This window comes from Apteryx mantelli, chromosome 10 (assembly GCF_036417845.1).
Source record: "Apteryx mantelli isolate bAptMan1 chromosome 10, bAptMan1.hap1, whole genome shotgun sequence".
Taxonomy (NCBI): domain Eukaryota; kingdom Metazoa; phylum Chordata; class Aves; order Apterygiformes; family Apterygidae; genus Apteryx; species Apteryx mantelli.
In genome coordinates, this window is record NC_089987.1 from 21,149,984 (window position 1) to 21,164,431 (window position 14,448).

General features: G+C 39.7%; 1 protein-coding gene across 1 annotated transcript in view; it reads left to right on the forward strand.

Moving 5' to 3' along the window:
• Positions 1–8,616: 8,616 nt before the first annotated feature.
• Positions 8,617–14,448, forward strand: part of SMPD3 (sphingomyelin phosphodiesterase 3) — a 42,202-nt gene continuing 36,370 nt past the window's right edge. Inside the window, exon 1 of the mRNA XM_013941040.2 lies at positions 8,617–10,069. Within this exon, the coding sequence (XP_013796494.1) occupies positions 8,732–10,069 (1,338 nt within the window). The 5' untranslated portion in view covers positions 8,617–8,731. The remainder of the gene's footprint in view (positions 10,070–14,448) is intronic.

The window sequence follows — 14,448 nt, forward strand, 5'->3', positions numbered from 1 at the left end:
AGTGCTGCTTGAGATAGTACAGCTTTTCATTTTACAGGGAGCCTATCCCCCCGACAATTTATGGACTAGGCTTGGCTGTAGTCAGGCCTCTGGTTTTTAGGTGGTGAAAGATGAGCAGGGAAAGTTTTATCTCCAGTTCTGTCTTGGGCAGCCAAAGCTAATATTGTTCCATCTCACTAAGATTTGTTAAACAAACCATCTACAAAGATCAGATTTATTTAGCCATTATTGAATTATGCCAGCTCCTATAAAGTACGAGGCTAGCACACCAAAAGGTGATGTTGTAAATAGAGGCCATTCCATTTCGATTGTATAAACAGAGCTTAGTGTCACGGATTCATGCATTTGTATGCCACAGTTGTCTCACTACCGAAGTACACCAAATAAGGTCTCAAAATAGAGTGTGTTTAGCTTTCCAGGTACTAAGTGAGATCAGCAAGTAGTGAGATGATTTTTTTTTTTTTTTTCTTCTTTCTACTTCTTGTCTGATAGCAAAGCTTTTCTGAAAATTTCAAGCTCTATGAAGTGTTTGATGGTGTTTTCAACCATTTGAAGAGATGGAGCTCTCCCAAATGCTGTTGATTCTACTTCTTATCAGTTCTTAAGGCTTATAATATGCATTGATAATTTGGAAGTAACATGATTGTGTCTCCTGTATGAGGGGAGGCAGTTTTGTCGGTTGGAGGTTTTTTGTATGAAGTCCTAGAGGGTTAGTCAAAGGAGGCACTTCATTTTCACGTTAATGTCCTCGCTGATTGTAACTGGCACCAGTTGCTGTGTTATTTAGTTTGCATAAGCCTGATAGTTTTTGAGGTAACCAGATAATATGAATAAATTTGTTGGTGGCACAGGAACTGTGAGTTTGCTTCTATTTTTACTGTAATCAAAAGAATTTACAAGTTTTGGGGTCCAGATTTGTAGATGGGTCTTTGCCCCTTCAATGGAGTAGACCTAAACGCTTTATAACAAGGTTCTTGTCACATAGCAAGTGTCTCACTAGTTGGCTTATGTTCACAGGCTGCTATCAGTGCACACAAATTCAAATACCAGAATGCACAAAATTTTGAAGGTATAATTTAGAAATTGGGAGTGGATTGGTGGGTTTTTTTTGGGGGGGGGAGTGGATCAGGCTCCCTCGGATCTGTTATTACAGCTGGTGTATAGCTTATATGTAGACACACCAGTTGTTTTTTCATTGTTGGCACTGCAGTTTGTATGTGTAAAATAAGGAATAAATCTCTGCTAGGTTCAAAAGATATGATACATCCCTTTTGCATTTATGAATTTTTTAAGCAAGTAACATCTGTTGTGACAGGGTGGATCGTGGTTGCTTGCAGGAATATAAAAGATAATTGTTTTCTACAAAAACCAATTCAGCTTTAATTTTCCATCCATTTTGAAAGAAAAACAGGACAAAACCATCATGTTCATGTTTTTCAGTTATATTTGTTTAGCTATCTTTTTTAATGTGTGTTTCCGTACATTCACATAATTGAATTTAAATTTTAATATTAAGTTTAAAACCTAACCAGTTTAGTTCAGATAGCAGAAGGTGTGTGGGTAGGGGTTTTGGCCTGGGAATATGATCCGGGATTACCAAATTGAGATGATTTTCTCTTGGAGATGAGAATATGTTGCCATGCCACACTTAAATATAAAGCACAAAGCAATTTTTACAGTTGTGATCACAAGCAAATTTTCAGATCTGTGATTGAGAAACTCCCATTTTGGGTGAGGAGGTATACAGGATACCATGCCCATACGAAGGTTAGCTTCTCTGCTGATGTCTCCAGGGAGGAGGCCAGCTAGAGCCAATCTTTTGTCAGATGACCAGGATTATTACCTCCCACTTGTTGTATGTGGGCTTTCAGATATTCCACAGGAGCTACTTTTGTCACTGCCGATCCAGCTGCAGTAGGGCAGGCTCAGTTGCACAAGGGCTGATTTACTCGGAGAAGTCAAGGGACCTCTGTGAGCAACCAGGAAACCCCTACAGAGGAGATGGGCAAGGGCGATGCACCCGTGAAGCTCAGGGGAAAAGGCAGAGTGTGGCTGACCACAGCTGTTGCCCAGAAAGCTGACTTTATCCCAACGAAAAGGGGACTGGAGGGTCGCCTTGGTTTTAGATAAACAGCTTGGTCAGTTGGGTGGATCAAGTGACTATATCACAGTTGAGTGTATCAACTGGCGGTGTAAATGTTTCTCCCTCAGTTTATCAAGAGTCTCCCCAAGATAGCCAGACCAGCATAGGGGGAAGTGTATACTTGGCTCAGTCCAACACAGAGTGTAAAAACTGAGCAACTAACAAAAAAAATTTCAGAGAAAGTGATGGGCTTGAGCTGGTTTCAAGCTGTGTATTCTTTGGGGACGCCCAGCATCCTGATGGTGAACATATTATAGAGACTGGCAATGGGGATCACGTTTGTATTGTGATTGAATTGCAATTGCTGTATCTTCCTAAGTGTAACTTGTATTGTGATTTCAGTATCTTGCTGTATCACTCTGCTAAATCAAAAATCCCATGGAACATCAAATATTTTCAAAGAAGTAAATTTTGCTATTAAACATTACACCCTCCATGTGTGGGATATCTAAAAGAACCTGGTCAGAGAGTATTGGACTCTGACAGCTTCATATCCTCATTTCATGTCCCTTAAGCTACCAGTGCTTTGATTAATAGCTGCACCTTAAACAGTTAAATGTGCAGCTCTTACAAAAATTCAGTGGGAGATAGCACTGATTGTCCAAAGGCTCCTTTTGAAAATTCGGCCAAAATACTCAATGCTTTTGAATAGAGATTGCATCGTTGTAACTCTCTGCTTGTTACTAAATTCAGCAGAGGCTGAGCAAGCTCTGCGACTTTATTCATTTGAACAGTTACCTGAACTTTTGAGGACTGTTATTTTTTTTCTGCAAAAATGTACTTAACTGCTGACATCACTGCCATTCAATAAGACTTGTAAATGCACACTTAATATATATGTTTTGGTTTTTTACAGTATAGCTAGGCATCTTGTTTATAATGGCTTCTTGCCTGATGATAGCCTATGAACATAAAAGAGACAAGCTGCAGAGTAGTGAGGGATCCATTGATTATCTTTTTAGAAAGAAGGAAGAAAGTGTAGGGAGAAACTGGCAAATGAATACGGCAGTGGCAAGTCTGCAAAAACACTTTCCTCCTTCCCTTCTCCTTCGGATGAATCCTCAGGTGGAATGGGGTCTGCTTTACTCATCAGTATCAGTAACACACCTAACTCAACTTCTTGGCTAGAGCTGGATTCACTCTGACACTGCTTTTTGCTGAGTAGGATTTTCATCAGCTGTAACGTTATTATTGACTTAAGTGGAAGCTGAGGTGAGCCAAGAAGTGCTGCTTAAATTGCCTTACCATACGTATTGAGCTACTTCACAAAGTGAGTCTTGTGCAGGACGGCAGGATGCTGGTTAAAACTTCAGCCTGTGTGAAATGATCAGAAGGAGACAGGAAAGCATCTCCATTAGAGCAACTGCTAGCTTGAGATAGCTGCATCTCTGCAAATATGGTTGGGTAATCCAGCTTGGAAAACAGTTCACATGTATTTTGCCTTTTGGAGTAGGTTTTTTTTTTCTGTAAGGAAGTTAGTCATTGAACTAGACTCCAAGTAAAAGCACGTATGAATGCTCAGGGGAAAGAGACTGTGAATGAAGAAGAGGAGAATTTATGAAGTGCAAGGAGAGCAAAACCAGATAATACCGTGGAGGAAAGCAGAGATTAAGTTGTGGTGGGTCTAATAAGCAAAGAGGAGAGCCTGAGTGGGAATTCTCTCCATTGCCTGTTCTGGTCTGTTCCCTTCGAGCTGCGTGGGAGTGCTGACGCCGACTCCCATCTGACCCGTGTTTGCTCCATGCTGGAAAGAGGCATGGAAAAGTAGACAGGCACACAGATGTTCATCTTGCCTACCTTCAGTTTTAAACAGTGAATTTTGATATTTTGCATGGTGTAGTGGTAGCATTGTTCTAAGCTATATTTCTCCGCCTCAGAAAGATGACCGATTGCAAATAATGAAATAAAGTTAACAAAAAGTTAACACCTTCTAAACTGCTTCTCCAGAACCCAAGGTTAGAAATGGAGTGTTACTGCTTTTCCTGAAGATCAAGCAATTGTCAGGATTCGAGAAAAACTAGTTTCAGTGAATTAAGTGTATGAATAGAAACCAGCACCCAGAGTTTAACTTTCCAGATCAGTTAGGCTCTTCAGTAATTTTATTCTGTTTTTATTAAAAAACCTATGCTCTTGCAGTGATTTCTGTACATTTTTAAGATACAGCTGAGGGCTGTAAATAGGAAATTTGAAGAAATTTGAGCTGCCTGAATTTAAAAGTGTATCTTAATTTTGTGAGGAAAAGAAAGTTAGAATTTTTCTGACCATTTCTAGACTGTCACTATAACCTTATCATTGCAACCTCTGTTGTTTTTCTTCTTTTCTCTATTATTTGTTGACTTGGATTGTCCTTTATTTAGTTTGCAAGCTACGTTGTAGCTAGGAACATCTCTCTCTTGATCTGTCTATGATGTCTCTAGCACACTTCTGGGCGTAATTATAATCATAAAAATCTTTGAAACCTTTCCACCTGATGTCTTGTTATCGCTAAAGTTGAGATGTTCTATACTGGCACCATAAAAAAAAAATTAAATAAAGTCTTTTTTTAGACTTCAAACACTTAGAAGATAATAAAAACAACCAAACAAGACTGCAGTTTACTTCTTTGCAGCATACAAAAATATCTATTTCATTACAATATCTTAAATTCTCACTTAATCTCTCAAGCCCCTATGAATAAAGCATCGGATTACCAAGTAATACCCTTCATCACAAGGAATTATGCACTTTAGCCTTAGGCTCTATCTAAACCGTTGCATTAGGAGAGATATTACTGACGTCATGTTTTCCGAGTTGCAGCTGACTCACATGGTGCCTTTCCCCCACCCTTTAGGATCTTGCAGAGATGGTAAAATGTCTCTCATGACTCTTTCTCTCGTGGTTCCCTTTTGGGTGACTTTGAGGCCTACGTATGGTTTTGCAGCTAAGAGACAGGAGTAGGAAACCTGGGTGCCGTTTGTGAGGGTGCCACTGAGTCTCTGACAGAGCTTTGGCAAATTGTGTAATTTTCTGCATCTATAATATTAATAAGTTAGAATAATATTTTACTTCCAAGAAGAGTGTTTTTAATTAGGGCCCTGATATGCTGATGTCTTCTGTCTGCAATATGCAAGAATTCAAGTATATCCGGCTCATGATTCCTTCCTCCAACTATTGTATTCTAAAATTTGCTCTGATGCCAGCGTTTCTGTAGTTCTGTATCATTAGCTGTGAGAATAGTATATGGATTTGTATAAAAGTGGATGAGAAGAGTCTCTGTATTCAGCTCCCCATTGCCTCCCCACAACAGCTGGGCTGGCAGTGAGGAACGCAGCTGGCACCTGGTCAAAAAACTGTCCAGCAAATCTTCCATGATTTTCAAAGGTACTATCCCCGTTTCAGGCACAGGAAGGGTAGGAGTCGCCGCTGTGGCCTTGAACCATCATTCAGTCCTCAGTGTTTACAAAGAAGTACATTCTTGCTAAATGTTGTTAAAACAGACCTCAGTCTGAACCGATTTGCTTTATGACACTTGCTGGGTAATCCTATCTGGTGGAAGGATTTCTGATTGCATTCATTTTTCTTCCTTTCTAACTAATGTACATGATAGTATGTTATAACTCTGGTAAGCCTGAGTTCCTTTGACGTAGCATGTTCCCATAATCTGGATAACTGCTTTTGTGAAGCTATTTTTGTTGAGCATTTTATGGTTTGCTAGACAGCTGTTTATCTTGCAGCACATTGATGCTGCAGTCCTTAGCAGCACGTCGCATCGTCCGGTAAGTGTTGGCTACCCTATTTACAAAATTATCACCTGGTGTCAAGTTTCCCTAGGAGTTGTAACAGCCTGTCATCGTATACTTAAAAAAATGCTTATTTATAGAAGCCCTAGTGAGACAAATTATTATGGCTCCATTGCAGTTCTGCATTTTTTTTGTGATGTGTTACTTTCAATTTGCATTTTACAATTTTACCTTAGAGTTTGCGAGACAACTGTAGCGTTCACCAGAAAGGTCATTAGCCCGAACGCTGCAGCAGCAGGTTTGCAGTCCATCCTCACGTCCCACACCCCAAACAACAGTGTGCTGTTTACCTTGAGACTGTTGCAAACAGGAAACTTTCTGGTCTGCTGAGTGATTATGTAATTAGACAGGGATTTTATAAAGCTATTTAAGCATCCAGTAGATCAGAGTAACTTCTTTACAGTATTTCTCGTCTAATGGTAATTACATAATTGGACAGGTTTAAAGTTATTTTTTCCAACTGATGTGTACTTGCCAGAGTCTCTTTGAGCATTCTTACTAGAGAGTCCTAAAAATCTTTCAGGAAAACAAATCTGCTAGGCTTCCCCCTACTAGCACCATCCCAAAACACCTTTGGCAATAAGTAAATGCCAAGAATTTGTTATTTGGCACTTGACTAGTCAATCTTTTTTTTTTAAAATCAAACATGTTTTATAAGATTGTGAAAGTTATACTGAGCTAATAATTAAAAAGAAAAAAAACCCTCCCGTGATTCAGAGCTTTTCCAATTTCCATCTAAATAGTTCCATCAGCCCAGAAATCTACAGGACCGTATATCCCGGCAAATATAATTGACTGCCTAGCATAAACAAAGTGCTGTGAGCAATCGGAGGTGTAGTATTCTTGCACGGGGAAGGCTAGGTGTGTGTCACTTCAGTAACAGGGCTCATTTTTCTCCTGTCTTCTTTTTTTATTTTTAAATCCTTTTTTGGCCTTCTTTCCTCGATATCAGCACATACATTTTTTTGTCAAGCATTCTTGTCCAAGTCTTGAAGATTCTATGAAAGATCTTGAAGTTGCAGCTTTTCTTGTACATCCAGGACACTGTGGTTAGAAGCACTTTTCTGTTACTGTGGTGCTACCATCCTTTTTAATACATGCTTCCACTGGCTCTTCATTCTCTACAGTATTCAGGTACCAATTACTTGGTTTCACTTTCAAAGGCTTTTGTAATGTTGTTCCCACCCAACCTGACTTTTCTCATTCAGTTTTAGGATTGATTCCTGTCTCCGGGAGTTTGTTATGAGCCTCTATCACCCTCTTACTAGATTTTTCAGACTAACACTTAACTTGCTTTGCCCAGGGTTGACTTTCACACTTGGGAAGAAACATCTGCAAAGCTGATACCTTCATCTGGTTCTTTATTAAAATCATTCTCTGCCATGGTGCCTACCAAAAATATATGGCTGCAAATTTGATGTTCCCTGACTACTCTTAGTCCTGCTGCTCAGGAATCTAGACTGAGGGAAGAATTTTCCTATCCTTATTAAACAAAGAATGTGTGTGGTAAAAAGAGAGCTAGTTAAACGATGTATTTTAACGCCTTATTTATCGCTTCTGACCTGTACAGTACACTCTGAGTCTGCAGTCTGGTATTGCATATGTACCACAATTAAAAATATGCTGGCAGTTGGGACATAAATCATTTGCAAGGGCTTGCTTTAAAGAAGCAGAAATGTAAAAGGTGAGAACAAACTGAGGAATTGCGTTTTCCTTATTATGATGCTAAGGTGGTATTGTTCTCCAAATCTGTATCTTCTCTCTCCTGTGAACATCTAGCTGTGTTGCGTATCATTATGCCATTTGCTATTAAGTGTTATAAAAATGTTTATCTGCTTCTAGGTGCCCTGTACAGTTTTTAAAATATACATCAAATGACTATTTCCCTAAACAATTCTTAATGATAGAGCCCCAAATTTTAAATGAGGACGTGCCAATAAATATTCTCATGTAATTCTCATCTCTGAGATGCCAAAAATAAAAAAAGAGGAGTTTTGAAGCATTTTTTCCCCAGCAAACATTTTTACTCTTGAGCACAAGATGCCTTTGCCCTAACACCTTTTTTTTTTTTTCCCCAAAGACACTGTCAGTTCAAGAGAAGTTAAGTGATAACATACTGGATACAGTACTCTTCTAGAGCTGCCTAGAGATAACTGCCACACAGTATTTGTGAAGATTTGAAAGTAGCTAATAAAAATAAATGTGAAGCCTCAAAGAGAGAGGTATTATGAAACAAAAGAAACTCCAAAGTATATTTTTCAGTGTAAGGTTTACAGTTTTTAATAGAAATATGTTTTATGATAACCTTAGTCATTTTCATTAAATGGTCAAATTACTGATTTCCTTTGCAGAAATACCAGTTGCTTGTAGCTGGAGTTGCTCCAGATCTGTGATCTTTAGGAGACTATTAAAAATGCCATGTAAATTTAAAAAAAAAAAGTCTAGATTTCAAGGCAAGACTGGTGTGAGAAAATCTGCTTTGAACTTTTAGTAACTGTTACATATATTTTGTGGTTTTTGTCTTTATAGGTTTTCCTTCTGCCTCCTGAGAGATTCGTTATGGCAGCCTGCGGTGAACAATGACATCCTCTGACAAATATAGATGCCAAAAAGCCAGATGAAAACAGTGGCCTTGTTTGCTTTTTACTTCAACACAGTGAAATGGTGCTCTTACGGTTTTATTATTGACTCTTACTGGAACAAACCTCCTGGCTGGACAGTTTCCCCCAACCCTCTCCCAGAGTTCTGATGGATGGCTGACCACGACATCATGTAGAAGGCCCTCAAGCGTTGTCATAACTGAGTTGCAATGGTTTTATACACTTCCCCATTTCCCAACAGCTTTCTGTCAGTTCTGCATTCCTTTTCCTGGGGCCTGATTTTCCCATGTTACTGGTTTGCAGATAGGCTTGTGGCCTCTTTTGTTCCAACCACCTATGAAAAACGTCAAAGAGCAGATGATCCATGCTATTTTCATGCACTCTGCATCATTATTACCACCCCCATCTACTTGGCCCTGTTGGTAGCCTCTCTTCCTTTTGCTCTGATTGGCTTCTTGTTGTGGTCCCCGCTGCAGTCAGCTAGAAGGCCATATATCTACTCCAGACTGGAAGACAAGAGCCATGCCAATGGAGCCACGCTGCTCACTGAATGGAAGGCTGCAGGAAATGGGAAAAGCTTCTGCTTTGGCAGTGCCAACGTTTGCCTGCTGCCAGATTCTCTGGCGAGATTTAATAATGTTTTCAATACACAGGCTAGGGCTAAAGAGATTGGCCGGAGGATCCGAAATGGAGCAAGCAGACCACAGATCAAAATATATATAGATTCTCCTACTAACACATCCATCAGTGCAGCAAGTTTTAGCAGCTTGGTCTCCCCTCAGGGTGGAGATAGCACTAATCGTACTGTCAATGTTGGCATGAAAAGGACAACATCAATGGAGTATAAAGGAGACAATTCTGGCTCAAACAACAGTGAGGACAGTAGAGATGACAAGGCTGGAGTTGGAGAGCCAAATGAAGGAGAAGATAACTCTTGTATTGTCCGCATAAATGGAGAGGATAATGGCCACATGTCAGACGCAGAAGCGGATACCATCAATGGCCAGGCTAACGCTAGTGGCCCAGCAGAGCAGTCCCTGGAAGGTGATGCAGAGAACTCAAAAACACCTAACCACAAACAGAAGGAAGGAGATTCTGGGAGTTTAGACAGCTACACTGCCTCACGAGAGTCCTTAGTTAAGGTTCGCATTGGAGATGGTACAGTGGACCAAAGCACTGTCAACAACAAGCTTCTCTACAAAGCTTCAATCATGAAGAAGACTTCAGTGCGGAAGAAGAAACACACAGATGAGACCTTTGATCACGAGATCTCGGCTTTCTTCCCTGCCAACTTGGACTTTCTGTGTTTGCAGGAAGTGTTTGACAAAAGGGCTGCAGAGAAATTGAAAGAGCAGCTTCATCACTATTTTGAATACATCGTCTATGATGTTGGGGTCTACAGTTGCCATGGCTGCTGTAGCTTCAAGTTTGTGAACAGTGGTCTGCTTTTTGCCAGCCGCTATCCTGTTATGGATGCTGCTTATCACTGTTACCCCAATGGAAAAGGAACGGACTCCTTGGCTTCCAAGGGAGCCTTGTTTCTCAAGGTAAGAGCCTTTATTTTTGAAGCCATAAATATTGCCATTACATATGTGACGAGTTATACAGTTATTTTCTTTCAGTCTTTTCTGTTAGAGTTCAAAGAAGCAATATTCAGATCTCAATTACCTGATGTAATCTGTATATAGGTTTTGTGGCCTAGATACTGTGTTAGTGATGGATGTGCATGAAATAATGAGGGACTTCTGGAGGTAGAACTTGAGTATAGTTTTAAGTGCCAAGATTTGAAGTGGTTTTCATGGAATTTTGGTTTCTTTCTACAGAATTCTCTTCAAAGAACAAATTCTAAGCTTCATAACACAAATATAGTAAAATGGGCATTGACTGTTGGAAGCCACTCATGCATGTTGTGTATTTATGAGGGAGTCAAAAGACATAATCAAAAGACTAAGTGCCATTTGGATAAAACTGAAAGAATTTCAGTGAAAAGTGTGGCTGTTTCTCTCTCTTGCTTACAAAATAATTGCTAAGGAGAGATACGAAGAAGAGTAAAGAAAAAAAAATGCTTGGCACACTGGAGAGCACTAGAGGTTTCTCAGCTTATTAATACAGTTTATTTAAATTAACTGATGGTGGTGAGAACAGGAAGCCTGGGGTTATACTTCTGTAAATCCTGAAAAGCAGAAATGAAAATCTGCATGCGATGGTTTGCTTATGTAAGACCAGTAGCTGTCCTTCCAACTGGGACTAACCAAGAACCAAATCTCTGTGCAGATGTCCAAATCTGTAGACTCAAACCCAGATGGATCTGGAAATTTCCTAGCATATTGGATTTTAGGTTTTGGCATTTCGTCACAGTTTATAGTAAGTTTTACAAAATTAAAACTGAACTTCTTTTTCTAGGGCTAGCAAAATACTTCAGGTGCTCAAATTTTATGTACTTTCTAGTGCATTGCTCACTAGACCACAACAAAACCCATTGCTGGACAGTCATTAAGAATATGGGTTGTTAATAAGGATCAGTATTTTCATGTGTCCCCTGTTTGTAATTTGTGAACAAAGCAGGAATTTTTGGTATTGCAATTTACCTAAAGAAGCAAATATTAAATTTCACAGTCCAATAATTCTCCAGTATGTCATATACATTTGACATAGAAGCCTATCCTTATCTGAATACAAGTTTTTCAAAAATTGAATCTAAATTTTCTATGCTGTGCTCTTATGTGTTTATAAACAGCTAATGCTTATTCTCTCATCATAAAGCACTGTGTAATAATAATAATAATAATAATAAAATGTTATACAATATAAAAACTACTCAGGTCACAAAGTCTATCCTTCAACATATGTATATATCAGGGATTAAGAGATTAAGAAGAATCTGCTTTCAACTGCCCATTGCTGAGTCAGTGATTTGTTATGCTGCCAGGCAGGCAGCGCGGCTCCGTTTCCCTCGCAGAAAATTAAGCCTCTCTCCAAAATTCCACTGGGATGATAAACTTAATTATGGATTCGAGTTGTTAAACAATGTTACAGTTGAGCAGGGAATAGGGGCTAATTACTATAAAGATTCTAAGAAGACTAAATTCGTTTGAATATTACAGACTTCTGGCCCAGCGAAAAGGCCATTTACCTCATGTCTCTGTCAATTTGACATACTGCACTTTATTCCTAAGATATTTTTCATTCTGAGTTAAGTCTGCCCTGGTACGAAATGCCCGGTTTGTCTGAGCTGTGCATTAAGTGGTCATCAGTCATTTCTTTCTTTCACAAAAAATATGTAGGAATGGTCTATTTAATTTTACCTTTGAATCAAAATATGTTTTGAAACAAAGTATGTTTGAAGGTTGTTTTTTGTAATGTAGTGCTTAATAAGTAGGTGTGTGTGTGTGGATGGACTCCAGAGACAAAAACTACAGTAAGTTAAAGTCTAGGTTTCTGTGGGCCTGGTGTGTTTTTTGGAGCCATTGAGAGTCAATCCATTGACTTCAGGAGTCTTCGGTTCTGGTCCTGCACTGGGGGAGCAGCAAGCTGACAAAACGGGGGGATCTTTCTAGCCAGTGCTTAATCCTCTGCTGTGCAAAACGGACAGCGTACCTCACAGACACTTTCAGATCTTCTCTTAGCACAAGGTCATATATTTTGATGTATCTGAAGCAATAATGAGATTTCAGAAGAACGTGTTTCTGACACCAGCATGACTAGGCTGCGTTTTGGAGAGGCCGTTGCGTTTGACCTCTGCAGCGTGCCACCCCTGGGCAGTTCCTCTCTTACACCTTTGCTTTAATGAACGGGTGTGCAATTAAAAGTATCACATTCCTTATCTTGAACTCTTTCTGTTTGATCACAAGCCACTGCTTGCTTTTTTTCCCTCAACAGATGTGAGAAGACTTTTCAAAGTAAGGCCTTGATAACAATCACTTTTTTGAGCTTTCCCTTCCCTTTCCCTATTAATGAGCCACCTGACCATGGAGGAATTAGTTGCTTTTTGCTCTAAGATGGAACATTTGACTATTGCGCAGGTTATAATCCTTGACATAGATACAAAATGCCTGGTGGTTTTCTTCCTTGCTCCTTTTGTGGCTTTGCACTGCTTATTTTAGTCTAGTCTTATTGTTCGTTCTGAATGTCGAGTACTCTCTAAAATGCAGCGTTTTCCTTTTTCAGTGAAAATATTTTCCCAAACAGTTATCACCTCGCTTCTCACAAAACATGCTGTTGACTGTTCTTGATTTTGTACATTTATATATGAGATAGGGGCTTGGACTTGAAGCTGCTGCTTTTAGATATCTTCACTGGGTGATGGGAGCCCTTACATGACTCTCTGTATACAGTGTAATAGGCTCATACGTTAAAGAGTGTCTCAGTGTGGTTTCAAAGGTAGTAGCATAGCCTTGCAGAAGGTCCTCTCAGCTGCTGCCCATCCAATGGAGGAATGGAGTTAAATGTCTCCATGCTATGCAAACTCTGGTTTTTAAGTTTCTCTCTCCTTTGAAAGGCACAGTGCTCCCATTTCCGGAGTGGGAAATGACGCCATGTGAGTTTTGTTTTTCAAGTAGGCTTACGAAGCCTGTTCCCCTTACACAGCTTCTATCTCTGAGTAAAGGAGCAATTGCTCTCCGCACTGTTAAAAAAAAGTGTGAAAAGCAGGTGAAGGGAGAAGACTTGAATATCTTGAAAATACAGATATAATCACTTACAGTTTCCACTCACTGGGAGGATGAAGCATTTATTCAAATCTTGCAGAACCTCAGAAAAGACCCAGCTCCCAAATTCAGAGGAATGTTCAGAGAAGGGATTTGGGAGGTTTCATTTAATAAGTACTATTTGTCTTCTTACCACAAAGCATAACCATCAAGGAGATAAATTAAAGGTCTCAGAACTAAACATGTACTGAATGTTGAATTATTCTGAATGAAAAAGCAGAACTGTTCCTGGGGAGCTCTGTTACAGAACAGATCCATGCTGCCAAGGGAGAAGTGTTTCATAAATTTGTTCCTTTTGGAATGGGTCCTGTTTCCAGTGAAGAGGAAACAGTTTTCCATTCCCCCCTCTTTCCTTCCCTGCTTCCACCATCTAGACTGTAATGTTGAGGTGGAGATTTGAACGGATTTGAGAGATTTGCATAGTCATACAGAAGGTTTTACCTGGGAGACTTGGACAGCTCAAGGGTTATTATTAGTAGCTATAAGAATAATCAGCTCTTACATGCTGCTTTTCATTCATACATCTCCAAGTGCATTATAAAGAAAGGTCAATATACTGTTTCCTACTTAAGGGAAGGAGAACTAAAGCACAGATTTGATTATGGTTTAACACCTGGAGTGTCACGGCCAAGGAAAGAAGTTGAAGTAAAATACAACATCTTTTAACACTGTTTCAAGATACTGACTGCATGCTTCCTAAGGGCTATCTGGAGAGCGGTGCCAAGGAATTCAGCTAGTCTTGGTCTAGTTCTCTTCCTAAAGACGTCTGCCAGGAAAGGTACTGCTGCTGCTGGCGTTCTCTTGACAGAGATCATACGCTGTTTGTCTTCCTCCGTATAGGCTGATGCTTTCCAGGTCAGGATGAAGTCATCGGGATGCCATAGTTGTGAGGAGCTATTGTACAAAGCCCATTTTCTGCCTAAGTGGAGGATTAATTTACATTCAGTACTTTGATCTCTTCAAACTCTAGCAGTGTTCGTGTCTCAGACGTTGGAAGTTCTCATCAGGACACGAGGGACACAGTCACAGAAGAAATAGCATATCAGAAAGGGGAGAATGTCACTGGCATCTAAGTGACAATTTAATGTCTGAAGTGTTAAACCACTGTTCTTAGTTGCCACTAAAGACTCAGAGGAAAAGTTAGCAAATATATAAATCAGCCGATCCATTTTCATACTTTGACAGTCTGGGCCCTTGGGAGACTCCGCCGTGACTTTGTG